Genomic DNA, 27,262 nt, shown 5'->3' with positions numbered 1-27,262 from the left:
CCTTCCTTCCTTCCTTCCTTCCTTCCTTCCTTCCTTCCTTCCTTCCTCCTCCTCCTCTTCTTCTGCACTGTGGGCCTCAGAAAATTATGTATATTTCTAAAGAACTGTGTGTTCAGTCATGCAAATGGAATGGTAACATCGAAAAGAAGCTGTTCTTCCAGATGACCTGAGTTTGATTCCCAACACCCACATAAGGCAGCTCACAACCACCTGTCTGGGGCTATGATCCCCTCTTCTTGCTTCCATGAGCACACTCACACATGTGGCATACATTCACACAGACACTCACATACATGTAAATTTAAAAGTTTGTCCAGTGTCATTTATATATTCATTACAGTTGCTTATCAGAGATTTTTATGTGTGATTTTAGTACTTCCTTGGTTTGCTTGGTTTGTGAGTGTGAAGTGTTTTTTGAACTCTGAATGTCAGTAACATACAGTGCACATTTTCATGGGCATATTGTTAAGATTGAAAACTGTACTTATCTGGTAAGCATTTTTCATAGTACATTATTGTTTATTAAGAATTTTATCAAGTAATTTTTTCTTTTTTCCAATTCCATAGTCTGTGTTCCATTATTTTAGAATAGGTTCTTTCACACCAGCTGATAATAATTTTAGTTTTAAAGCTGTATGTTATTGTTGGGTGGCAGCTTTTAATCCTGTATACATTAGGACAATATAAAGTAAAAGTAAAATGTCTATTATTGCTACAATTCTAATAAGGTTGCACATATTTTTATAAATACTCTGTGTGTGTGAGTGAGTGTGGATGTGTGTGAGTGAGAGAGTGTGTATATGTGAGTGTGTTTGTGTGTGTGTGAGAGAGAAACAGAGAGAGAGACATAGAGAGAGAGGCAGAGACAGAGACTTGGCTGAGCATAGAGCTCTATTTGAGTACAATTGCTTAACATAAACAAGTACCAGATTTGATAGTCAGAACCACAGAAAATTAAATAAATAAATGAATAAAAACCTGAACCCACCAATTAATCTTACTACAGGATTTATAGCCAAAGAAAATGAACTCACAGACCAAAGTCTCCACCGCCATGTTTATGGTGACATTCTCGTGGTCATGATACATATTAAATCAAATAGTTCTTCAGTAGGCGGAAGCATATATAGACATTGAGAGACAAAGTGTTACTACTTGATGCAATATGAGGAAACATTCAGAGTTTTATGATGTCTAAAATAACAAGAAACAGATAGTCACCCTACATGATCTTATTTATATGTGGACTCTAAATATCAGATGTAGAGAGAATAAATGGTGTCCACCAAGACTCCTGTTAGTTTCAGGAGAGGGGTTGGGTAACATTGGTCAGACACCACAAGATCTTATTTGACCAGGTACAGCAAGTGCAGTAGAGCTACTGTACAGCAAGCTGAGTCTAGTTAATATACTGTATTCGTATGAAACGTAATAGAGACACAAAAAACGATGTTATATGTTTTAAAACCTCATAATGTACATGGCATAGTACATTCATTTTAACTGTAGAGATAACATTCAAATTAAAAATCTATAATTTCTATTCTGTGGATTGGGATCATTTGGGCAATGTTCACACCAATAAATTGTGCTAGAGTTCATTTGAGCCCCTAAATTTGTTTTTGTTGGTTGCTTTTCTTTCTTTCTTTCTTTCTTTCTTTCTTTCTTTCTTTCTTTCTTTCTTACTTTCTTATACAATGTTCTGTCTGCATGTACACCAGAAGGGAGCACCAGATCTCATTACAAATGAGCCACAGCGTGGTTGCTGGGGATTGAACTCCTGACCTCTGGAAGAGCAGCCAGTGCTCTTAACCTCTGAACCATCTCTCCAGCCCTGTTGCATGCTTTCTATAGGCATATATTTTTATTTTCCCTGTTGAAAAAGTTTGAACATGTTTCTTTTTAAAATTTTTATTTATTTTTAGTTTATGTGCATTAGTATTTTGCCTGCATGTATGTCTTTTGGAGGGTGTTGGCTCCCCTGGAATTGGATTACAGACAGTTGTGAGCTGCCATGTGGGTGCTGGGAATTGAACCCGGATCCTTTGGAAGAGCAGCCATCCCTACAGACCCCTTGAACATGTTTCTTCAGATTTTTATAAACTCCCCCACTTCTGTTGACTAAGCTCTTGACATCTCTTTGATTCTGCAATAATCGGTTCGCTTTTGTGTCCCCCTTTTCTGACATATGCTCTGAAACATCTATTAGTCTTTTATACTGTGTGGCAAGGTATGCAGAAATAAATTCTCATATAGCCTTGAAGAATGTCAGAAGTATGACAATATGTTATTCTTTTTCTTGCTTGAGAGGTAATAATGATATGTGAGATTTAGAACCTTTTAAATTATTATTATCATTATCACAGAGAATCATATTGGGGTTGGAGGAAGAGCTCCCATTGCTGTCTTGGGTTTTTCTTCTTTCCTGCAAGCTTTGTGCTTACTTGGGGTTTATTGAACTTCTAAATAGTTTTAGGAGTTTTTACAATGATATTTATGAAGATAGTTATTTAAAAAGTACTTATCTTTTGGTCAGTCTTAAATACCTGTGGGGGGGAAAAGCATGAGTGGGCTTTTGTTTATTATTCTCTTAGCATGGGTGCAGGCTAAAAACTATCCCTCCATAAATATCACTGGGGAAGATATGGAAACTGTAGCCCTTACAGTTTACATTAAGGAAAGAATGGGAAGGTGTGGGTGAATGCGGAAATGAGAAAGTTTGGCAGGCTGGAAATAATAGTGTGATAACTGTACGTACAATAACTACACTGCTAACAGAGGTTTACAGCAATCCAGAAAAATAACCCAGTTTATGGCAGTTATTAAAGAGCAATGTGTTTATATAAAGAAATATATACTCTGAAATGTATTTTTCAAAGAATATTTAGGAATTGGGAAAAGCCTGTATTTCATGCTTCAATTAATATCAAATATAGAATTTCAAATATAGAATTGCACTAAACTTTTATTTAAACATTTCCATAGCAAAATTTTTAAAATGAAGTTGGGGGCTGGAGAGATGGCCCAGTGGGTAAGAGCACTTGCTGCTGAAGTCTGAGTACCAGAGTCTGCATCTCAGCTGTCTTGTATAAGTTGGGCCCGGTTGTACACAGTCCTTTAATTGAAGCATCAAGTGGGGCAGAGATGGGAGGATTGCTGGGGCTTGCTGGCTGCCAGCTTAGACATGAACCATGAGCTCTGGTTTCAAGATACTGTTCTCAAAGCAAAAAGGCAGAGAGTGGTAGAGAGGGACCCCAACGCCGTCCTCTGGTCTCTGCACACACATAAGGGCATACATCACATTTATACACCCTCCACACACGGTGAAACAGTTCTAAATGTGAGTGATCTGGTTCTTTTGAAAGAGTCATTATTCCTTCATTAGCAGATAACTTTTCCTTGTGCCCAAAAGTACAAATTTGATAAACATAGGAAGCCCCCTCTTAAAAGCAGGGCCTCACTCTGTAGGCTAGGCTACCCTGGAATTTTCTATGTAGCTCAGGCTACCCTTGAACTCAGGACAGTTCTCTTGCCTCAGCTTCCCAAGTGCCAGTATTATTGGTGTGAACCACCACACCCACTCGCCACTTCATTTTTTCTAACCTAAATTTAGTGTATGTATAATTAAAATAGGAAGGTCGTCAAGGAAGGTCTTATCCTAGGTAATAATAAGGATATTTATATTGGAGGGAAAAAGTTATTACAAGAATATTCACAACTGAACCCATGGTTCAAATCCTGTAGACACCAGTGTGCTCTTTTTCCAGAGAACCTCAGCAAATATAACCAATGTGGGAAAGACATGGTTCAACACACAAAACTCGCTACCCACCCATGTGGACATGATCAAGAGAAGCCTCACAACTATACAGAATGTGACAAAGTGTTTATGGATGGCAACTTCTAATCAACAACAGAGGGCTCCTAAAAGAGAGAAGCTTTACCAGTGTCAAGAATGTGGGAAAGCCTTTCGTAAACGTTCAAGCCTTACTCAACACCAGATAATTCACACAGGAGAGAAACCCTACAAAGGTCAAGAACGTGGCAAAGCTTTTAATAATCGCTTAACCCTTACCTGACACCAGATAATTCACACAGGAGAGAAACCCTACAAATGCCAAGAGTGTGGCAAAGTCTTCAATAATAGTTCAACCTTTGCCTGACACCAGATAATTCACACAGGAGAGAAACCCTACAAATGTAAAGTGTGTAACAAAGCCTTTCACTGTTCCTCATACTTTAACCAGCACCAGAAAATTCATTCTGAAGAGATCCCATAGAGATGTCAAGAATGTGGCAAGCCCGCAGCTGTTTCTCACAACTTAATCAGCATCAGAGAATTCATACTGAAGAGAAGCTGCATATATGTAAAGAGTGTGGCAAAGCCTTTCATTGCTCTTCGCACCTTAACCAACATCAGAGGATTCATACTGGAGAGGAACCCTGTAGGTGTAGGGAATGGGGCAGAACCTTTAGCTGTTCTTCCCACCTTACTCAACACCGGGTAAGTCATACTGCAGAGAAGCCCTGCCAGCGCAGGGAGTGCGGCAAGGTGCACAGAGGCTGCACACTGGAGCTAGCCTCTACAAGAGTGTGGCAAGGCTTGCAACTGCTCTTCACACCTCCATCAGTATCAGAGGAGTCACACTGGAGAGAAACCCCATAGATGTAAAGAATGCGGCAAAGCATTCAGTTGTTCTGCGCACCTTCATCGGCACCGGGTAACTCATACTGGAGATAAACCCTTCCGGTGTAAAGAGTGTGACAAAGCCTTTAGTGACAGCTCAACCCTGTCTAGACACCAGAGAATTCACGCTGGAGAAAAAGCCTATAGACGCAGACAACGTGGGGAAGCCTTCAACCGTTGTTCAACATTTATTCATCATCAAAGGACTCAGCCATGAGGGAAGCATGGCCAAGGTGAAGGGCATGGTAAAGGGAGCTGGATAGTGGCTCAGTGGTTAACACCATGAGCTGCTTTTGCGGAGGACCTGAGTTAGAACCAGTTATAACTCCAGCTCCTGGGGATCCAGCACCAGCTTCTGGAACATATCCACACACAACACACACATATGTGTAATTTTAGAAAGAGTATGGCAAAAAATGTTTAAGTTATTGAACACTAATTTTTAAAGGAAAGGGATTAATAAATTGAACTGATCAAATTCAATCATTTCATGTAAGCAAATTCTTACTAGATAGAAACTTTATACATTAAAAACATTAATTTATTTATTTTTGTTTGTCTGGATGTTTTACCCACATGTGCACCACAAGCATGCAGTGCCTTTGGAGAACACAGGACGGCATTGAATCCCTTGGAGTTACATAGAGTTGTGGGCTGACATGTGGATGCTGGGAACTGAACCCAGGTCCTCTGAAAGAGCAGCGAGCGCTAACTGCTGAGCCATCTGTCCAGCCCCAGAAAATTTATATATGTAATGACTCAGAAAAGACCACTGCCCAATATGCACACCTCAGAAAGGACAACTATTCATTTTGAAGATCCTTTTACAAAATAAACAACATATGAAAGCTTTCATTCATATTTCTTCTCATTTTTTATTAAATTTTTATTTTTTATATTAATTACAGTTTATTCACTTTGTATCCCAGCTGTAGCTCCTTCCCTCCCTCCCCCCAATCCCACCCTCCCTCTTTCATTTCCTCCCATGTCCCTCTTCAAGTCCATTGATAGGGGAGGTCCTCCTCCTATTCCATCTGATCCTACCTTATCAGGTCTCATCAGGACTGGCTGCATTGTCCTCCTCTGTGACCTGGCTAGGCTGTTCCCCCCTCAGGAGGAGGTGGTCAAAGAGCCTGCCACTGAGTTCATGTCAGAGACAGTCCCTGTTCCCCTTACTAGGGTACCCTCTTGGATTCTGAGCTACCATGGGCTTCATCTGGGCAGGGGTTCTAGATTATATCCATGAATGGTCCTTGGTTGGAGTATCAGTATCACAAAAGACCCCTGTGCCCAGATTTTTTGGTTCTGTTGCTCTCCTTGTGGCACTCCTGTCCTCTCCAGGTCTTACTATCTCCCCCTTCTTTCATAAGATTCCCTGCACTTTGCCCAAAGTTTGGTTATGAGTCTCAGTATCTGCTTTGATACCCTGTTGGGTAGAGTCTTTCAGAGTCTCTCTGTGGTAGGCTCCTGTCCTGTTTCCTGTTTTCTCTTTCTTCCAATATTTCAGTTCTTAATACACATACGGGAATGGATATGAAATAGAAATTCTACAAGTTTATGAAATTTGACAAAATTTACTAAACATCGCTAATATGCCTGAAAGAAATAGATCATAGATACCAGAGTCATAGGCAACTTATCTGTGAATGAATATAAATGTCACCAACCCTCCTTTACTAACTAAATAGCCTCACACTGCTCAAAACTGCACAAGGCACAATTCTCAGGTCCTTCCATCAGAAACACCAAAACTTTTCTCTGGGAATTGATCTATTTTCTCCATAGATCACATAGTGGATTTTTAAATGCTGTGTAGATTGTATGTGAACTTTGTTTTCATAAATAGAGAAAGGTTCTTAACACATTACTGACATATATTGAATGATATCTCATTTTGTGATAGACATTGAACCACTGTACCCAAGAATGCAGGTGGCAGCTCCTACTTAATAGTGTATTGAGAAATAGTGAATGACTGATAATTCATTTTGCCAGTGCCATCATGTATTAAATAATTTGTAGGAGGCAATTTTGTATGAATAATTTTTATTCACCCCTTTTAATAATTCTTCAAAATTATGAGGGTTACAGGAGTATTATAATGTGTCCTAGTGTTCTGAGTTTTGAATTGCCATTTATAAAATTTCCCAGAATCACCCCCTCCTATATCACCTTTTTGGTTTCACAAAGCACACATACATTTTGGTATTCATTTATATAAAGTCAGGTTTCCTACTATTATGATCTAATGGTAAATTTTAGGGGGATTGTAGATGGGTCTGTTTGAATAAGGATTGGGAAAAGAATTATAGAAGTCTATATAGAATGAACGAACAGTTAAAATTTAAAAAGCTGATAAATTATAGCTAGCTAGAGTTCCACATATTATGAAGGGGAGTTTACTTCATTTTCACTGAACATATTTCTTCAAAATGATGTAGATCATGGTTTAAAATTTCCTGTTATTAGTTTTGCTTTACCTGTTACTCATAGAAGACATAATGTATGACTTGCCTCATGAATTTTATTACTTTATTTATATAACCAGTTACAAAATTTTTATGGCTTAATTAAATTTCACTTTTCAAAATAATTCTTCAATGCTATACTATAGTGAACATACACAGAGACATTTTAAATTACTATAGTATACATCTTGTTTTTTGTTTTTTATTTATTTATTTATTTATTTTTGAGACAGGCTCTTACTGTGTAGCTCTTGGTGGCCTGCAACTCACTCTGTAGACCAGGCTGGTCTTTACCTCACAGAGGTCCGCCTGCCTCTGTCTTCCTAGTACTGTGATTCAAGGCGTGCACCACCATACCCAGGCATCATTTTTTTTTTCCTTAACAATAAAATTCTACCTCTTCCTTTCAATTGAACGTGACATGAAATTCAACAAATTCACTGGCCCAGTTTTCTCAGCTGAAAACCGGGAGGCTTCACAGATTACAGGGTTCTGACGTTTGTGTGAAGCAATCAAGCACACAGAACAGCAACAGAGTGTAACAGATGCCCCAGAAGCAGGGCACGATACTCTCTATTAGAGTGAGTTTGTTGCTGGGTGTAGCGTTTTACGCCTGAATCTGAGACCTGGGAAAGCTGAGGCGGGACAGTCATTCCAAGGCCAGCCAAGGCAGGCTCAAGGTTGCCCTGAAGTGTAGAGTAAGACTACCTAAAAAACAAAACAGAAAATATGATTTTTTTTTCATGTATCTGTTGAAAGGAAAATATACTAATGTGGAATGAGTGTGCCTGTAGAGGGCTTCAGTGTGGACACTTCAAAGAAGGTTGGATTTGTTGTTGTTTCTGTTTTTATTGGTAGGGGGTGCTCTAGAGATAGCTCTGTGGCTAAGGGCACTGGCAGGTCTTCCAGAGGACTGGAGCTCAATTCTCAGCACCCACATGGAAGCTCACGACTGGCTGTAACTCCAGTTCTAGAGGATCTGGCACCCTCACATAGACATGCATGCAGGCAAAACACCAATGCACATAGAAAAAGAAGTCTTCAAAATAATTTTGGAATTATTTTGTAGTTATTCACCTTCTCATCTCATTGACTCCTAGTTTCATCATGAGCTATGTGAGCACAGAATAGTTCTCTGTCATGGTTTGTTTTCATTTTTCTTCTTGTCTCCTGTCTCCATCTCATATAAGAACTCTCACTTCTGATGTGTAGCTTTGAATTTCTATGGTACAGTTGTGTTTTGTGCTTCTGGGAGTTCTGCATTTAAAATATTTGTAATATGCCCATAATTATAATTATATATGAGGTATGGTTTGAAATTTTGATAAATGTATAAATATTGTAATCAAATGTATAATTACCATACTTTTTACTTAAACCTTTCTTATTTCCTATACTAAAAAAATTTCAGAATTTCTTCTAGTTACTTTGTGTAGGTAGCACATTTGCCTGAGTCATGTGATTGCATAAGAGAATGAAAAAAGTATCTTTCCTATCTTATTATAATTATTAAGCCCACCAATATCCCCTTTCCTCTGTTCTCCATTAAGAAAACAACTGTTCTACTTTCTACTTCTTGAAGAATAATTTTTGAATAATTTTTAAAGTGGTTCTTGTATCGGGTAAGGTGTCACATGCCTTTACCCCCAGTGCTCCAGAGGCAAAGATGGGCAGATCTATATGAGATGGAGGCTAGCCAGGTTCACATAGCAATCCAAGCCAGCTAAGGCTACATAGACTCCGTTCCCACCTGTGTCTGTGTGTGTGTATGTCTGTCTGTCTCTCTCAAACACACAGAGTTTATTTTGTAACACATGGTGTTTTCAATATGTATTATTTCACTTAACAAAGTTCTTTGAGGTCACCCCTGTTGCAGATCAAAGAATTTAATTTTTAATGACATGTATTCCATTTTGTCCATACAATGTGTATCTTTTATGAGTCATCTGTTGATAGTTTTTGTTTCTGTTTCTTAGATACTGTAGATAGCACTTCAGTGAATGTAGAAGTGTACACATCTTTATTCAACATTTCATTCCCTTTCAATATACCCAGTAATGTGCAGGGAGGAGAGAGGAAGCAGATGTAGCAGGAGGAGAGGAAAGTGGAGAGAAGGAAGTCACCGTGGGGCAGTGTGGACTATGAGGACATGGCCATGAGGGCTGGCCTGATGGAACAGAAGCAGCTCAGGCAGGAACAAATATGGCAGGTAACTTAGGGTATGTAGCTGGGAAATAGTAAAATAGCTTAGAGGGTTGATATCTGCCCAGTGCTTATAAGTTTTATAAATCTAAAAGGTCTCTGTCTCAATGATTTGGAAACTAGCTGGGGCAGAGAAGCCCTTGAGAGTCTAATATCACTTCCACAACAGTATTTTTTTTAAGGCATCTGGTTCCAGAGGCTTAGAGTCCTTGATAGTGAAGCAGGATAGCAGGTAGCAGGAGGCAGACATGACAGAGCAGCATCTGAGAGCTCACACATTGAACCACAAAGGGGAAAAAGAGAGCACACTAGGAATGGCAAGAGTCTTTTGAAACTTCAAAGTCCATGCCTAGTGAAAGACCTCCTTCATCAAGGCCACACCTCCTAATCCTTTGGAAACAGTTCCATAGACCAAATATTCAAAACCTGTAGGAGCTGTGCTCATTCAAAGCACCGGCCTTCTACTCTCTAGCCTCTATAGACTCCTGACCATATCATAGTGTAAATACATTTAGTCCCATGTCAAAAGTCCCCATAGTCTTTCAAGCTCAACGCTATTTAGAAGTTCAAAATCTCTTCTGAGATTCAAGACAATTTCTCTTTTTTAATTTATTTAATTTTATTTTATGTGCATTAGTGTGAAGGTGTCAGATTCCCTAGAATTGGGGTTACGGACCGTTGTGAGCTGCCATGTGGGTACTGGGAATTGAACCGAGGTCCTTTGGAAGAGCAGACAGTGCTCTTAATCACTGAGCCATCTCTCCAGCCCCTCAAGGCAATCTCTTAACTGTAACCCCCATAAATTAAAGAAAGCAAATAGCATACTTCTAACATACAATGTACAGAATGTATTACCATTCCAAAAGGGAGGAATCATGACATGGTGAGGAAATTTTGGACCAAAGCAAGACTGAAACCCAACAAGGAAAATTCTAAATCCTGTAGCTTCATGTCTGATGTCAAAGGGCTTAAATGGATCTGCCTTTCCAGCTTTGCTCCCTGCTACACACATCTCTCTTGGGCTTGTTCTACTCCATATCTGTAGCTCTTCTTAGCAGATATTCCAAGACTCTGGCACCTCTAACATCTTGGGATCTCAGATGCAAAACAAGCCTCACTTTCACAGCTTCAAACTATGGCCTCTCAGGGCTTCCAGGACCTCCCCTGTCACATGCTTGATCTCAGTGGCTCTCCAGAACCACTGATGAAGAATCCAGGACTCAGCTGGCTGGAGGTGGCAGAGGTAGGCATATCTCCGAGTTCAAGGCCAGCCTGGTCTACACAGTGAGTTTCAGGACAGCCAAGGATACAAAGAGAGACCCTGCTTCAAAAAACAAACAAACAAATCAGGACCTTCTTACTGGTGTATCCTTCATGACTGAAAAGCCAGTACCACCGAGATACCACTGCACAGTTTTCCTGTCAGCTTGGAGTGAAACCTAGCCCACTTGATCACATTTGCAGCAGCTTTAATTTGTTTTCCCTTCATAGGATCAGAATTTCTTCAGTCTTTTCATGCATTGAAAGCTTACCTGGGTGAAGTCTTGTCCCGAGCACATCCCTCCCTCATTCCAGCACTGATCAGGCCTCTCCTTAAACTCCCTATCTCTTTCAATACAAGCTTGGCTACAACATCAAACTTTTCCTGATGCTCTTTTTCTCCTCAAACTACATTTTGTGTTTCTTTGTGTACCACTTGCTCTTTTTCACTATAGACCCACATAAGACTCATCACTAATAACTATTCAGCAGAGTCAATATTAGACTCTCTTGAAATCTCCACCAAATCAATTAGTTCCTTACTTTTAAATTCATTCCCAGAAAAATTCTTAGGACCAACGCAGACATCCAGCCACATCCTTTGCAAAAATATTACAAGAATGGTACCTAATGGTTACTAACATCATTCCCCTGTGTAACCTCTTGATCGGAGCCTCCACAGTTTATACAACTCTCTTCACTACTGTCTTCCAATCTCCTACTTGGATGGTCTGTTAAGTTCTGCTTACAGCATCCAACCACTTTTTCTAGTCCAAAGTCTCAAAATCCTCCACATTTCTCAAAAAAAAAAAAAAAAACAAAACAAAAAAAACAAAAAACCCAAAAACCAAAAACCAAAAAACAAAACAAAAAAACCCAACATTTTTTTTTTTTCTTCACGACAATACTGTACTCCTGGTACCAACTTCTGTCTATTTCTTTTCTATTGCTGTGGTAAAACACCATGTCTGTGGTAGCTTGAGTGAAATATCTTCTGCAAGTCTCTGGCTTTTGAGTATGTGGCTCTCTAGTTGGTGGCTGTTTGGGAAAGAATAAGAGATATGTCCTTGTTTGAGGAAGGCATCACTAGGGTGGCAGGCTTTGGGGTTTCAAAAGACTTGGGCCATTCCCAGTGTGCCTTTGCTTCTTGTTTGTGCACTCAGATGTGAGCTGTCAGCTGCTGCTCCAGGACCATGCCTACCTGCCTGCTTCCATGATCTCTGCTATGATGCAGATGGATTTCTACCCTTCTATGACTGTATGCCCCAAATAAACTCTCACTTCTATCAGTGCCTTGGCCATGGTGTTTTATCACAGCAATAGAAAAGTAACTAAGACAGTACCATACTTAGCTTAAGCTGTGGACTTGATGCAAGCCAGAGTCTGTTTGGAAGAGGGAGCCTCAATTGAGGAATAGCCTCCATCAGATTGGCTTACTTGCTGATGATGTAGGAAGACTGAGCTCACTGAAGATAGGCCAACCCTCCTGTGCAGGTTGGCCTAAGAATAGTAGTTGGGCAAGCCAGGGAAAGTAAGCTGGTAAGACATGTTCCTTTTGTAACAGGACCCCAGAACTTCACAAGGCCCTAGATCTTAAGAGAGCTGACTCCATTCAGGCCCTAAAACTGAGCACATAGACAGTACCACCAGCCAAATGGAAACAAAGACCTAATCCATAAAAGTTCACAGTTCAGGGAAAGTCTCTAAATGTACTAATCTTGCTTTTTGGTTTCTGTAGTTCCACTTCTGGTAACTGTCCTTGCATCTGAAGCGTGTCAACCCAGAAAATGGTTTTTCTGCTTAAAACTCACCCTGAGAAAGGCTTGGGGCTACACTGAGATCTGAACATCCAGTGTTAATAGCTGTCTAACTAACAAAGACTTTCTGTTGGCTTAAACCCATGTCCAAGTAGTTTTTCCTGGTGAATACCCCACAAAATTTCTGGAGGTTGTACAAACGGGTCTACTGATCTGTAGTATATAAGTTATTGGCATCCTATCCTACTGTACCTTGTTGAAAGCCATTATTTATGTGACTCTACTTCTCTGTACATAATTTCTTAGAAATCAAGCCTTCTTCCGCAGCTGATTAAGAAGACTTCATTTCCAGTTAGCTTGTCTTTCTCCTTGAAAGCTTATGCTTGTCTTAGGATTTGAAATGCCCCAAATACCACTATCATCTCTCTCCTCTTCCTAGTCTCTTCTTTTTATTTTTCTCAAATTGACACAATGTAGAGCTGTCTGAGAAGAGGAAGCCACAATTAAGAAAATACCTCCATAAGACTGGGATACAGGTAAGCCTGTGGGGCATTTTCTTAATCAGTGATTGATAGGGAAGGGTCCAGCCCATTGTGGTTCGTGGTCCTGGATTCTATGAAAAAGCAGACTGAGCAAGCCAGCAACCAACACTCCACCATGCCCTCTGCATCAGCTCCTGCCTCCAGATTCCTGCCCTGGCTGAGTTCCTGTCCTGATTTCCCTCAGTGATGAACAGTGATGTAGAAGCATAAACAAAATAAACCCTTTGCTTCCCAAGTTGCTTTAGTCATGATGTTTATACCAGCAATAGTAACCCTAAGACACACACCAAAGTCAAACTGGAAATGGTCAAAGATGAACTGAAAATCAAGAAAGAAACAAGCAAAATAAAAACATATGTAAGAGACTATGATTTCAGTTACAAAAAGGTGTAATCAAAACTAGAAATTAACGGGGCTGAGAGATGGCTCAGCTGTTAAGAGGACTAGCTTCGCTTCCTGAGGACCGGAGTTCAATTCCCAGCATCCACATGTCAGCTCACAACTGTCTGTAACTCCATTTCCAGGGGATATCACACAGACACACATGCAGGCAAAACACCAATGCACATAAAATAAAAATAAATATTAAAAAAAGAAAATAAAATGAAGCTGGGTGTGGTGGCACTTGGGTGGCAGAGGCAGGCAGATCTCTGTGAGATCGAGGCCAGCCTAGTCTACAGAGAGAGTTCCGGGACAATTAGGGCTACACAGAGAAACTCTGTCTCGAAAAACAAACAAAACAACAACAGCAATTAAACCCTGAAGTTACATCTTTAAAGTCAGAGAAAAAGAATGTCAATATAGGATTCTATATACATCAGAGTATTATTTCCAGAACAAAGTGGAAGTCATGTTGACATGCCCAGTTGCTCATCACAAGGCCAGAAATGAAATTACATTTTGCAAATACCAGCAAAATCTACATTGGTGTACGTTGATCAAAATACATTGTACAAAATTCTCAGGATTGCCAAGAATATTTAAAAGTAAAATAAATCTTTAAAAAACAATCTGTGCAGCAAAGACCTGTCATTTCTGTCCTTACTCTGCCTTGCATTGTCAATCAAGGCTGCGGGGAGCCCGGAAGCGGTCTCCATTTAGGGTCTCTCTATTGAGAACTGCCTGGGAGACGGGCTTCAGCCTCGGATGGTTTTGTGTGGGGGCGCTGCCAAGGTGGAGTCTGTTTCCTATCTGCACTTCCGGATCCCGCTGTCGCTGCTCAGCCTGTGACCTCATCACTTGGACTCACAGGGAGGACTCCAAGACACCTCGGAACCCTCACCTCCCGGAACGGATCACTGAGGAACCTGGAGACGCGGGAACCCAGACACCCCGGAACGGGACACTGCGGAAACCGGAGATCCGGGAACCCGGGCACCCCGCGACGGGAATCCGGACATGGTGAGTCGGGGCCCTGGTCTCCGAGTAGCGAGGGCTGTGCCGCTGCTGCAGCTGTGTAGGGTCGATTTCTTCTGGGGCAGCCCCGACGGCTCACAGCGAGAGCACAGGCCCGACGGCCCGATGGCGTGATCTTGGGAACATCCAACTCCCAGTGTTCGGGTTCTTCCCGAGAGGGCCTCGGAGTTGGGGCTCCCGCGCCCCCTTCTCCTGAACACACTAATTCATTGGGCAGCTTCTAGCCAGGACCGTGAATTCCTAAGAATTTCCCACTCCAGCTTCCTGTCTTCACATTAAACTGACCCCGAGTAGATTTCAAACAGACTCTGCTTTTTATTTTTTCCCCTTCATGCACATCAGGTGGCAGTTTGAAAGGACATGTTTTGTGTTCATGGACTTTGCGCCGGAGCAGAAAGCACAGGGTAGTTGTTAGACTCCTAGTAAAAACTTTTCACATCACACTTCCCTCACCTTCTCTAGGCACATGCTATGTTTGGGTTGAGCTTTCCCCCTGGCTGACTTTCAGAGGTGATGTGTCTTCAAGGTTTCATCCTCCATTTTTTTTTTTTTTTCATTGAATTTCAATACTTCCTGACATCAGGTGCTGATACTGGCTGTTCCAGCCGCCATGCCTCAAGATAGGAGCTGTAAAGGTCCCTGGATTCTGTCCTAGGGTGTATCTGTGAGCAAGCAGCCTTTAAGGGGAGGGAAGGGGAAATCTTTGGCACATTTTATTTGAAGACACTGCATTTGTTTACATCTCTTGACCATTCTAATATTATAACTGTGTCCTTACCCTGGTATACTTACTCTGTATTCTGACTTTTGGGTCATACAGTAAGTCAGTTTTAATATTTTTTTGAAGTGCTTTCACATTAGTCTTTAAAAATTCTGATAGTCAACTGTCATCTTGCCAGTTTCCAAGGGGGAGCTCCCCTTTCCCTGTTTTTATCTTCCCTGGAACACTCCTCCCCCCCCCCTTTTTTTTTTTTTTTCTAATGACAGACATCTCTTTAGGTAGCTCATGGTGGCTTGGAAGTTTCCTTGTTTTTGCTAATGCCTCCTGAGAGCTGGGTTATCTTTTTGGTAACAGGCCTTCTAGAGGCTGTGCTCAGTTTTGGGTTAAATTGCTGTTGCAAATAAATTAGAGTTCGTGCTTTTATGTAGCTCCTAGAACACTTATGTTACTCCTACAAACACTTTCTAGGACTGTACAGGGACTTGTGATTTTTAACTTGTCCACCTTATGACTACCCTATGGATGTACTTATATTTGTATTTATAGCTACTCACTGCCTGAGGTCTAGGGAGGTTTTTCACCTCCTTTGTTCCCAAAGCTTGGCAGTTCATATATAGTCCTTTCAATGAAAGGTGAAGATTTGGGTCACTCTGTTTTGTTGGTTTGTTTTTTTCAGGTCTGACATCAGGGCAATAGGCACGCACTGTATATGTAGCACCCTTGTTAAGAGTTTCAACATTCTCTTCTTTGCTGAAGTGTATCCTGTCTTCTCTGGGCCCATGTGTAGACTAGGTCTCTGTTGTGTTCTTTTGCTTCAGCAGAAACGTAATGTGCTTTTGTATAGGTTGAACATCTCATCTCAGGGTGGGGCTAGCACCCATTCTAGTGCCTACTTGAGTACACTCCATGAAGTTCAAGAATGCTCTGTTTGTTCCAAAGAAAGAAAGGAAGGGCGAAAAACAGCAAAAACAGAAAATTAGAAGATCTGAAATTTCCTGTAGTATTTTATCTTCCTTGACTTACTGGTTCTTTGAAGTGATTGATCACATTTGTGCGTAGTTGTGCATGCCTGTATTTCTAGCAGTTGGGATGCTGCATAAGGGATTGAGTTAAGGGGCAGCTTGGCTGCACAGGAAGTACCAGGCCACCTAGCTTACATCTCAGGAACATATTTCAACAAACAAATCAGTCTTCTGTGTGCAGTGTGAAGCTGAGATTGTATTACTTTGAGTTCCCTTTTGAGTACCCTTTCTGTGGCAGGTCTTTTATCCTAAGCTTAATGGCACTAAAGAGAAATGTATTTTACACTACCATTTTTTCCCCTTTTCTGTTAATTTAACTTCTCATGTTACAGATATCCAGAAAATGTCAGCTGTCACAAAGTGAAAATTGTCTGTATGTGTGATGGTTAACCTTGGTTGTCACTTTGGACCTGGAATCAATTAAGACATGAGCTACTGGGCACAGTTGTGAGGGATTTTCTTGGTTATTATTTGAGGTGATCACACTCTTTCTAAATGCGGATGGTACCTTCTATTGGCAACTCAGTTAAAAGGAAGTCCTAGAGGAAAGCTAAATTCATCTATGCTGTTGCTTCTTTTGCCGCTGTTACCATTGCATCTACATTCCTTTTCTGATATAAGAACCCTATTTCTTTGGGTTCCCAACATGGACTGAAATTTAGTGGTGATCTCCAGGAATCGTCTATGCCTTCAGCATGAGATTAGGACTACAGAGTTATCCGTCCTTGTGAACTGAGCAACTGCAGGGTTCTCAGTCTCTCTGGTGAGAAGACAACCATTGTCTAACCCAGGTTGTATTGTATGTTCTAGCTAGTTTTATGTCAACTTGACACAAGCTGAAGTCATCTGAGAAGGGGGAGCCTCTGCTGAGTAAATGCCTCCTTAAGAACCAGCTGCAGGCAGGCCTGTGTGGCATCTTCTCAATTACTGATTGATATGGAAGGACCAGGCCATTGTTGGGGGTGCCCTCTCTGGACTGGTGGGTCCTAGATGCTGTAAGAAAGCTGGCTGAGCAAACTACAAGAAGCAAGCACCCCTCCATTGCCCTTGCATCAGCTCCTACCTTTAGGTTCCTGCCTTGTTTGAGTTCTTGCCCTGACTTCCTTTGATGATGAACAGTGATGTGGAACTGTAAGCAAAATAAACTCTTTCCTCCCCAAAGTGCTTTTGGACATGGTGTTTTAACACAACAGTAGTAACTAATACACTGTACAAATTCTCTATTTTTAAATGTATATATTTATTTATTTTTATTTTAACACACATATGGAGAGAGAAAGAGTCTCTGTGTAGTGTAACTTGGCTATCCTGGAACTCTAATTGGATCAAGCTAGCCTGGAACTCATAGATAACTTCCTTAGTGCTGAGATTAAAGTCATGCTCCACCTTGCCTGGTAATTTTTTTTTGTTCTTGTTTTTTGCAATTAATATTTACAATTAATATAATTACATAATTTCCCCTTCAAGCACTCTTGTATACCTTTCCTTTCTCAAAATCATAGCTTTTTCTTTGTTACGCACACACGCATGCATGCATACTCGCACACAGGCAACCAAAGTCGGTATTATGCTACTTGTATGTACATGATTTCAGGGCTGACCACTTGGTACTGAATAATCAGTTGGAGGCCTCTTCCTGAGGGAAGACTGTTTCTCCAGGTCTCAGCAATCCTTGCCAGCCTATAGTTCTTAGCCTGACTCTTAATGTGGATCTTGTTTGGTCTTGTTTGGAAATTGTTTTATTGAAGCTTCCTGGGTGTAGCTTCCCTGACATTTCTGAGAGACATCTGGCTCCTCTGGCCCCTACACTACCACCCCTGTGATGTTCCCTGGCTTCTGGTGTAGAACTTGTGTGGTCAGTGTATCAATTGTGGCAGAAACAGTCATTGTTTTCTGCATTTTGATCAGTTGGTGCTTTTCTGTAATGGTCTCCATCTGTTGCAAAGAGAATTTTCTTTGAGGAAGGTTGAGAGCTACATTTATCTGTCAGTATAGAGATGAATACTTAGAACACAGCTGGAAACTACACTGGCCTAGTAAAATGACAGTTGTAGGTTCTCCTCTAAGATGTATGGTCTCACTAGCTGTGGGTAGTTTGCTAGGTTGCCAGTACCAGACATGAGTTCCTTTGGGTCCTGTGTCTGAAATACATGGTGTGTTCAGCCCCAAGAGCAATGGCTGTAGCCTGTCATGTTTTGGGACTCCTGTACTCCTGCTCCTGGACTCCCCTGTAAATTCTCTTTTTAATATTTATTCATTCTATTGATTCTGTTTTTCTAGGGAACCCTAGCTAATACAGTATGTTAAGGTCCCTTTAACTGACAATTTGTCCTTAGTCTTTCCTGTGTTTCAAGTGTTCTGGCTGATGTTGTAGTCGGTGATTAATATTTACTATTGATGTATCTTCTGGTAAAGCTGCTGTTACCAATCCTAAACAGCTGTATAACCAAATCACCACGCAGAGACTGGGTTTATTTAGTTAACCTAGAACACAGTGCTGGGCAATAGTTACTCCATCCTAAATCTCCAAACCCTCATAGTTTCCTAACATTTAGATTTCCCACATTACACTTGCTTTTAGTGATATCTTAGGTCCAGTCCATCTCCACATAGTTCCAAGATCTCTCCTCCAGCTCTGTTCTCCTAGCTCTCCCTCGCCCCTTCTCCTCCCACTCATTTCCTGCCCTCTAGCTCCTCCCCTCTTTCCTGTCCTCTGGCTCCTCCCAGCTCAACATTGTGTCTAGTTGCTTTATTTTGGCCTGTTTACACAAGAGTTGAGACAGGATGCTTAGAATGAGTATCACACTGCAATATCTGGATTGAAACCAGAGAGTTGGGGGTGGGTGGGTAAGAAATTAGCATTTGAGTGAACAAGGGTAAGGTGTGTACATTTTAAAAGAACATTATACTAATAGGCTGATTTTCCAAAAACAACGTCTCATGGACAATTTGGAATCAGGAAAGCCACTAAACCAGAGGTTCTCAACTTGTCTTGGCGACCCGTTTGGCAAACCTCTGTCTCCAAAACTATTTATATTATGATTTAGAACAGTACAAAATTACAGTTATGAAGTAGCAAAGAAAATAATTGTATGGTTGGGGGTCACCACAACATGAGGAACTGTGTTAAAGGGTCATAGTGTTAGGAAGGCTGAGGATCACTGCTACTAATATGGTTTGCATTGGTTACGAAATTATAGTTGAGGTAGAAAGGGTAGAGACTCATGTCGTCCCTTGGTTCCCACAGTATGCAGATTGCAGATACTCCAGTGGTTTATGCAAATCCTCTTACAGACATCCTTTAGTATACTTCATTTTAGATTTCTCACAACACTTTCTTTAAGAGAAATACTATTAGTTTTTCTACACTGTTACAGAAGAATGACAAGAAAAATGTGCGCTGAGCTCAGGTGTCTTCCCACAATACCTTCTATCATTTTGTCCTGGGCAAATCTGCACATGTGAAGACACTGTGATGGTGGTGATTGCCTATTGCTTCTTAAACTGTCATCTTGTAAAGTTCAGACTCTTTTTTTTTCTTTTTTTGGTAGTAATGGGGGTTGAACCTTGAGCATCATGCTTATGAGGCGGGTGCTACATCCCTAGACCCAAGGTTATTCTGTGAAGTGGAAACAAATTGACATGCAGACTTAACTCATGTTTTATTCATTATTGATGTGTTGAGGTAGGGTTTTATTATTCTGCCCTGCCTGTTTGAGAATGTGCTGCATAGCACAGGCTGGCCCCGATGTCACATTCCTCTTTAGGGTTAGGGATAGGGTCAGGGTTAGGGTTAGTTAGGGTTCTCTTATTTGACCCTCTTGAGTGCTAGGATAACAGGCACATGTCATAGGCTGTGTTGTGCTTCTCATCTTCAGATAGAATTTGAGTATCTTTTCAGAATGTGATCCAGGTGGTGGTGGTGCACACCTTTAATCCTGTACTCGGTAGGCAGAGGTAGGGAGAGCTCTATGAATTCGAGAACAGCCTGGTCTACAGAGTGAGTTTCAGGACAGCCAGGGCTTCACAGAGAAACCCTGTTTAAAAAGACAAACAAACAAAACCTAAACCAAACAACACCACCAAAATAGCCCTCATAGAATGTGGCATGGTGGTACAGGAATGACTTCTGACACCTTTCCATTCTGGTAACCTTGCCTCTGTTTTATCTTATAAATAGTTATAAATTGTTAGTGAAGTTACCTATTTTCAATATGATTATTTCCCATTGCTTTAGAATTTTTATTTGTGTTTTAAGTTTTGAAATAGATGTGCTCAGAAGTCTCCATTTCTTTCTTTGACTTTTATTTATTTTTTTGTGTGCACGCATATTCACATATGTGGGTGCACATTTGTGTTCCGGAATAGGTGTGCATGTGTGTAGAGGCCAAGTGCTGGGGTCAGGTGTCTTCCTCAATTGTTTTCCATCTTACATGTTAAGACAGAGGCTCTCTTGAACCCAGAGTATGATGACCTGTCGAGCCAGCCATGTCACCCCAGCCATTCCCTGTCAATCTCCTGAAAGATAGGATTCCAAAGAGGCTTCTAGTCTTACCTGGCATTCTCCACGAGGGCTGTGCAGCAAGCAGTTACCCACTGAGCCATCTCCCTCTCTTAAGTTTCTGTTCTCAAGGCTCTGAACTGTAAACTCTACAAGGTGTCGTGTAGCTCTGTAGTTCCTGTGCACTTGGTGTGAAGTAGGGACTTACATTTAGTGCACTCTGTTGATGATTGCCAGCATCACTCACTGAGGAGTAAATGGTTCTATAACAAGGACGTACGGTGACATCTATGTACCAAACATGTCCTTTAATGGATTCTCTTTGGGCCCGCTTTCCCAGGGTAAAGGTGCTCTCATTGGGTGTAATGAGTCAGCTCTGTTACGCTTTGGCCTCATCTTCAGGTGAGTTTAAACACCAAAGGTGTGCATCAGATAGCTGTGAGGCTACAGCCGGTCACTGTGGGTAGAACGAAGAAGGGCTGGCTTTCAAAGCTATTAAGATGTAATGCAAATGATTTCTACTAGCATCTCCTGGGCCTTCCCCAAGTTTCTCTGGGGTGGTTCTGGGCTATGTGAACATCTCTCAAGAAAGAATATTGAAAATGAGTGGGCAGTGTTCTCTCCCACACCTGTCTCAATTCACAGCTCTTGACAGAGACAACTTTAGGGTGTATGTACTTATCCTTTAATACTACCATCTCAAACTCCTTGTCACTTCTCTGGAGACCTTTCTTGATCCAGAGACCTCAGAACTAAAAGAACTTTCAGTTGAATCTACTAAAGTAAGCTAGCATCCATCTGGTGAACTTATTTTCTAGTATTGTGTTGACTCTTCTGTTTCTTTTGCTTTTCTATATAACTTTAGAATCCTTTTTCTGGTCCCAAAGTTTAAATTTTTTAATACATTTAATTTGTGTCTGCTTTTGTATGTGTGCATATGTGGTGTGTGTATGACTGGGGTTATACGCTGTGTGTACTACAGCATGCTTGGGGAAGTCAGAGGACAGTTTGTTGGAGCTGGTTTTCTTCTTTCACCAGGCTGGAAGTCAAATTGTCAAGCTTGGCAAGAAGTGTGTTTACCCTCCATGAGGAGCAGTAACCACTCCTTATGGAGTGGCACATTTTCTTGATCAATAAATGATGTGAAAGGACCGAAACTGCTGCGGAACATGCTGTCTGGTGTCCTCCTGCTACTTTCATTTCATAGTGTTGTATGCACTATCCCTGCTCTATTAAGGCCTCACCCTGTTCAGTGGCCCCTGTCTAGCTTCCTTTCCTCCACAAGCACCCGAAGTGAAGTGTACCGATCTAAAAATCCAAAGCTAGGATAGCGTAGTAGAGAGAACACATGGCATTTGCTTTTCTAGGCCTCAGTTACCTAACTCAGTGTTGTTGTTGTGTTTTTTTTTTTTTTAATTCTATCCATCTCCTTGGGAATTACATCTTTCTTTGCAGCTGCATACAGTTCTGTTGTGTGTGCATCACATTTTCATTGTCCACGCTTCAATTGATGGCATCTAGGTTGATTCCATTTCCCAGCCATTAGGACTAGAGCAGACATGGTCATGGATGAGCAAGTATCTCTGTAGTGGATGGAACCCTCTGGGTTGTTGCTGGGACATGTGGTGGTTTATTTTCAGCTCTTTGAGAAAACACACCAGTTCCCATAGTGGTGTACCAGTTTACACTCCCACCAATAGGTGTTCTCCTTTCCCCACAGCCTCATTATCGTTTGTTTTCTTGATTATGCCCATTCTGATTGTGGTGAGGTGGAATCTCAAAGTGCTTTAAATTTGCATATTCCTGATGGCCAAAGATGTATTTATTGGCTATTTGTATTTCTTCTTTGGAGAATTCTCTGTTCAGGTTTTGTTTTTGTTTGTTGTTTTGATTAGGTGGTTTGTTTTCTCTTTGTTTAGTTCTTTGTGCTATCAACTTTTATTTCAGGAGCTGCTGTCATTCAAGGATGTGTCGGTTGATTTCTCTCCAGAGGAGCGGGGATGCCTAGACCCTGCTCAGTGGAATTTATATAGAAATGTGATGTTGGAGAATTACAGAAACCTTGTCTCCCTGGGTGAGGACTTCTCATCTACAGAATTCTTCATTCCCTCTTGACATCTGATTTCTCTCTGTAGACTGTATCTCAGGGGCTTCTGTTCCATATGACAGCTGCTCACACTCCTTTGCATAAGGGAACTCTGTAGGGGTTTGATGGTCTGGAGAAGGTCATTTTAACTGTATTTCTTTTGAACTCTCCTGTCTTGAGGAAGTAGATCTTCTTCACTGTAGGTCAGTGGCTCTCAACATGTGAGTCACAACCCCACAGGGGCCACATGCCAGGTATTCTGCAGAGCACATGTTTACATTAAGATTCAGCACAGTAGCAAAATTATAGTTGTGGAGCGGCAGGGAAGTAATTGCATGGCTGGGGTCACCACAGCATGAGGAACTGTATTAAACGGTTGCAGCATTAGGGAGGTTGGGGACCGCTGCTCTAGATCAGTAGTGACTTCAGAAACTAGCTGGCTCGAAGCATTGTGGCTGTCTTAAAATCCATCTCCCCTTTTGCTTTGAGTTGGTCACGGGTGCAAGGGAAGCTCACCGTCCCAAGTTAAAACCCCTCACACATATCCTAATGTATTTGTTTGGGACCAACCATTTCTTCAAATCTCCTTTTATATCTCTTCTTTTCTCCCAGCACAGTGTGGTCAGAGAAATGTTATTAGTTATTAGGTGACTCTTAACTGAGCATCACTCTCTATTTTGTAATAAACAGGTCTTACTGTGTGTAAGCCCTCCCTGGTCACATTGCTGGAGCAGAGACAAGAGCCTTGGGATGTGAAGAGACAACAGTCAGGAGCCATGTACCCAGGTAGGTAGGAATGAATCAGAAGACACAGAAGCCTCGTTTTCAGGTGTGGCCTGGGAAGCTCTGTTTCAATGGAGATGATTTTTCAGGAGCTGGGGTTACAGACAGTTGTGGGCTGCTATGTGGGTGTTGGGAACTGAACCTGGTGTCTCTGCAAGAGCTATACATGCCCAAACCTTTGAGCCATCGCTCCCTTCAACCCTGGATGTATTACCCTTTAAGTGTACAAATAACAAGTTAAAACAGTAGTAATATAAAACCTACTGTCTTATTTCTATGGGCCAGGACCATCCAGATAATATACCAGTGGAGTGTATAGAGTTCATTAGAGTCCTTCAGGTAGATTTTTGTTTTGTTTTCTGTACCGTTTCATTTTTATCTTTCCTGTTAGAAATGTTTGCTCATGTTTGTGCTTAGGATTCTCTGGGCTTGGACTGGAGGCAAGTCTCTGTGGTTGAGAGCTAGTCCTGCTTTTGCAGAGGACCCAAATTTGGTTCTCAACACTCAGGTTCGGGGTGGGGGAGTGTTCACAAACTTCCCATAATCCAGGTGCTCTATTGTCCCCTCCTGGCCTCTGGAGGTGCTGCACTCAACATACACATATGTGCATAGGTTAAAAGAAAAATCTTTTAAAAAAGATTCTATCTTCTGTGGTTGACTATCTGAAGTAATGTCGTCTCATTGAGACTGTAATGACTGTAATGGTCTTTCAGTTTCATCTTCCTGTTCTGACCCTATATCCAAAGTACACCTGTTCACCCCCTCCACTGTGGAGCAGGCTCTACTGAAGTTACCTGTCAGACAGCCTTCAGACACTTCACAGATGTATCCATGTGCTCTTTTTCTCTCCCAAGAAGGTAGAATGCTGTTGGCAGTTGTTTTTGTTTTGGGGTGATAGTTGAGTGCTCTTTTCAGAAAAGAAGGAATGTGGTTGAGGACAGAAGTAACCGACTTTCCATCTGATGGAAAGTTTTATGATCACTTGGGGTGCATTGATGTGTTAACCATCTTGGGAATTTGTCACCAAGGCAGCTTATTGTTTATCTTATTGTTTATCTTTTTGTTAGTTTCATATTCCTCCATTTCCTGGGAAATGGAAAGGCTCTTCCTTCTGTTTGCTACTCTGCTATTCAATAAAAGGTCATGTCCACTTGCCATTGATGTTAGCTTTAGAAAGAATTCACCTTAGTGTAGCAACTGAGGTGATTGATGTGTTATTTTGATTCCCTCAGGTGTTTCTTCTCATTATACCCTAGGCTTTTCATAAGAGCAAGACAAAAAACCATTTATTCCAAAATATGGTAGGGAGATGTGGAAATTGTGACTGTGACAATTTGCAGTAAAGAAAGATAGAGTGTAGCAAAGCCTTCATATATCAAACATCCCTTACTGGATACCAAATTGTTCACACCAGAGAAAAACCCTATGAATGTCAGAAATGTGGCAAAAACTTCAGTAATAGTTCAACTCTTAGCTGACACCACAGAGTTCATACAGGAGAGAAGTCTACAAATGTCAGTGAGTATGAAGGTCAGAAAGCAATATGTGGCAACTCTTTCCAACAACAAACAAATAAACAACCTTTTGTCAACTGAGATCAAGAGCATACAGCATCTCAGAAAGTCACTGTTAAGAAATTGTGTGTTTGATTAAATGTCCACATCACATTTGGAAACAATTTTTCTCTTAAATGAAATTTGGTTAATTCTTAAAAAGCACCTCTTCCAGGCTGGAGAGATGGCTCAGAGATTAAGAGCACTGGCTGCTCTTCCAGAGGTCCTGAGTTCAGTTCCCAGCAACTACATCGTGGCTCACAACTATCTATAATGAGATCCCTCTTCTGGCCTGCAGGCCTACATGCAGGCAGAATGTTATATACAAAATTAAAATAAACAAAAACAAAAAACACCTCTTCCACAATTGAATTAAGAACTTGAACAGTTGAAATGTAGCTGAACCAAGTATTCCTTTAGAAAAGAGGCTTAAGAACAAAGAATACATTTTAAAGTGTGATTATCTTTTTGAAGGACTGTAGCAAATTCATTTTCTGTGCACCAAAATACATTTTATAAATGCAGGGGTTGTTGTTTGTTTGCTTGCTTTGAGACTAATCCAGATGTACAGCCCAGGCTATCCTGGCCCTTTGTATGGAGCCTATGCCCACCTTGAACTTACCATGATCTTTCTGCTTCACCCTCTTAAAAGCTGAGCTTTCAGGCAGGTGTGAGCTCGCTTCCACGCTCAGTTAACCACCAATCAATCCTTTTCTGCGTCCACATCCAGATACAGAGAATCCAGAACATGTGTAATGAAAATAGGAAGGTCACTAATGAGGCTGGGAAATAATTTATTAGAGAGAAAATGTTGTTAGAGTAGTGAAACTCCTAGCTTTAGCTATGGTTGAAATTCTGTGTCCTCTTTTCTCCCCAGAGAATCTTTGCGAGTGTAACAACTCTGTAAAAGATTTTGATCAACAGGAAGAACTTACCATGCACCCATGTGTGCACAGTGAAGAGGGGCCACACAGGCGTGAAGAGCATGGCCAAGCTTTTATTGCCGACTCACCTCCTGAGCAGCATCCCGGGGTGCTTAAAGGAGGTATGCCCTACAAATGTAAAGACTGTGGGAAAGCCTTTAAATACCGCTCAATCCTCCACCAACACCACATAATCCACACTGCTGCAAGACCCTACAAATGTAAGGAGTGTGGCAAAGCCTTCAAGCGAAGTAGAAACCTTACTCAACACCAGATAACTCATAAGAGAGAGAAACCCTACAAATGTAAGGGCTGCGGCCGAGCCTTTACTACACTCTCTGTCCTGACTCAGCATGAGATAATTCACACTGGAGAGAAACCCTACAAATGTAAAGACTGCGGCAGAGCCTTTAAATATAACTCAACCCTCACTCAACACGAAGTCATTCATACTGAAGCAAAACCCTACAGATGTCAGGAATGCGGAAAAGCCTTCAAGAGAAGCCACACGCTTAGTCAACATCAGATAATTCATAAAGGAGAGAAACCATACACGTGTAAAGAATGTGGCAAGGCCTTTAGTAAACACTCATCTCTTACTCAACACCAGGTGATTCACACTGGAGAGAAACCCTACAAATGTAAGGAATGTGGGAAAGCCTTCAGGTATCAGTCAACCCTTACCCGGCACCAAATTGTTCACACTGGAGCGAAGCCCTACAAATGCCAAGAATGTGGCAAAGCCTTCAATAACAGTTCAACTCTTAGTCGACACCAGATAATTCACACAGGAGAGAAGCCCTACAAATGCCAAGAGTGTGGCAAAGCCTTTTATTGTTCTTCATTCTTGATCCAGCACATGAAAATTCATTTTGAAGAGATGCCCTTTAGATGCAAAGAGTGTGGTAAACCCTTCAGACTTTCCTCACAGCTTATTCGGCACCAGAGGATCCACACTGGAGAGGAACCTTACATATGTAAAGAGTGTGGCAAAACTTTCAAATATCACTCAAACCTTACTAGACACCAAATACTTCATACTGGAGCAAAACCCTACAAATGTCAAGAATGTGGCAAAGCCTTCAATAATAGTTCAACCCTCACTCGACACCAGATAATTCACACAGGAGAGAAATCCTACAAATGCCAAGAGTGTGGCAAGGCCTTTTATTGTTCCTCATATCTGATCCAGCACATGAAAATTCATTTTGAAGAGATTCCATACAGATGTAAAGAGTGTGGTAAACCCTTTAAGTGTTCCTCCCAGCTTATTCGGCACCAGCGGATCCACAGCGGAGAGAAGCCCTACATCTGTAAAGAGTGTGGCAAGGCCTTCAACTG

General features: G+C 41.3%; 2 protein-coding genes across 2 annotated transcripts in view; both read left to right on the top strand.

Annotated features, from left to right (window-relative positions):
- Nucleotides 1-3,842: 3,842 nt before the first annotated feature.
- Znf107 (zinc finger protein 107) overlaps nucleotides 3,843-27,262 on the top strand; it is a 24,995-nt gene continuing 1,575 nt past the window's right edge. The window contains 4 exon segments of the mRNA XM_055606026.1: nucleotides 3,843-4,238; nucleotides 4,322-4,504; nucleotides 4,638-4,845; nucleotides 26,044-27,262. The exon segment at nucleotides 26,044-27,262 is cut by the window's right edge and continues 1,575 nt beyond it. Coding sequence (XP_055462001.1) covers nucleotides 3,843-4,238; nucleotides 4,322-4,504; nucleotides 4,638-4,845; nucleotides 26,044-27,262 — 2,006 coding nt within the window.
- On the top strand, nucleotides 14,175-23,456 carry LOC129676111 (zinc finger protein 58-like). The gene is made up of 3 exons (XM_055606417.1): nucleotides 14,175-14,317; nucleotides 22,524-22,650; nucleotides 23,353-23,456. Exons 1-3 carry the CDS (start codon nucleotides 14,315-14,317, stop codon nucleotides 23,454-23,456), a joined length of 234 nt encoding a protein of 77 aa, XP_055462392.1. The 5' UTR covers nucleotides 14,175-14,314.

Source organism: Psammomys obesus, unplaced genomic scaffold (assembly GCF_907164565.1).
Source record: "Psammomys obesus unplaced genomic scaffold, mPsaObe1.curated_primary_1811, whole genome shotgun sequence".
Classification (NCBI taxonomy): domain Eukaryota; kingdom Metazoa; phylum Chordata; class Mammalia; order Rodentia; family Muridae; genus Psammomys; species Psammomys obesus.
The sequence above is the reverse complement of the archived record's forward strand: the minus strand, read 5'-3'. Positions and strand labels throughout refer to the sequence as shown.

Excerpts from the sequence above, each read along its gene's own strand:
- LOC129676111 (XM_055606417.1), top strand. Across the intron at positions 22,651-23,352 it reads CAGAAACCTTGTCTCCCTGG|GTCTTACTGTGTGTAAGCCC; the intron begins GTGAGGACTTCT and ends TGTAATAAACAG.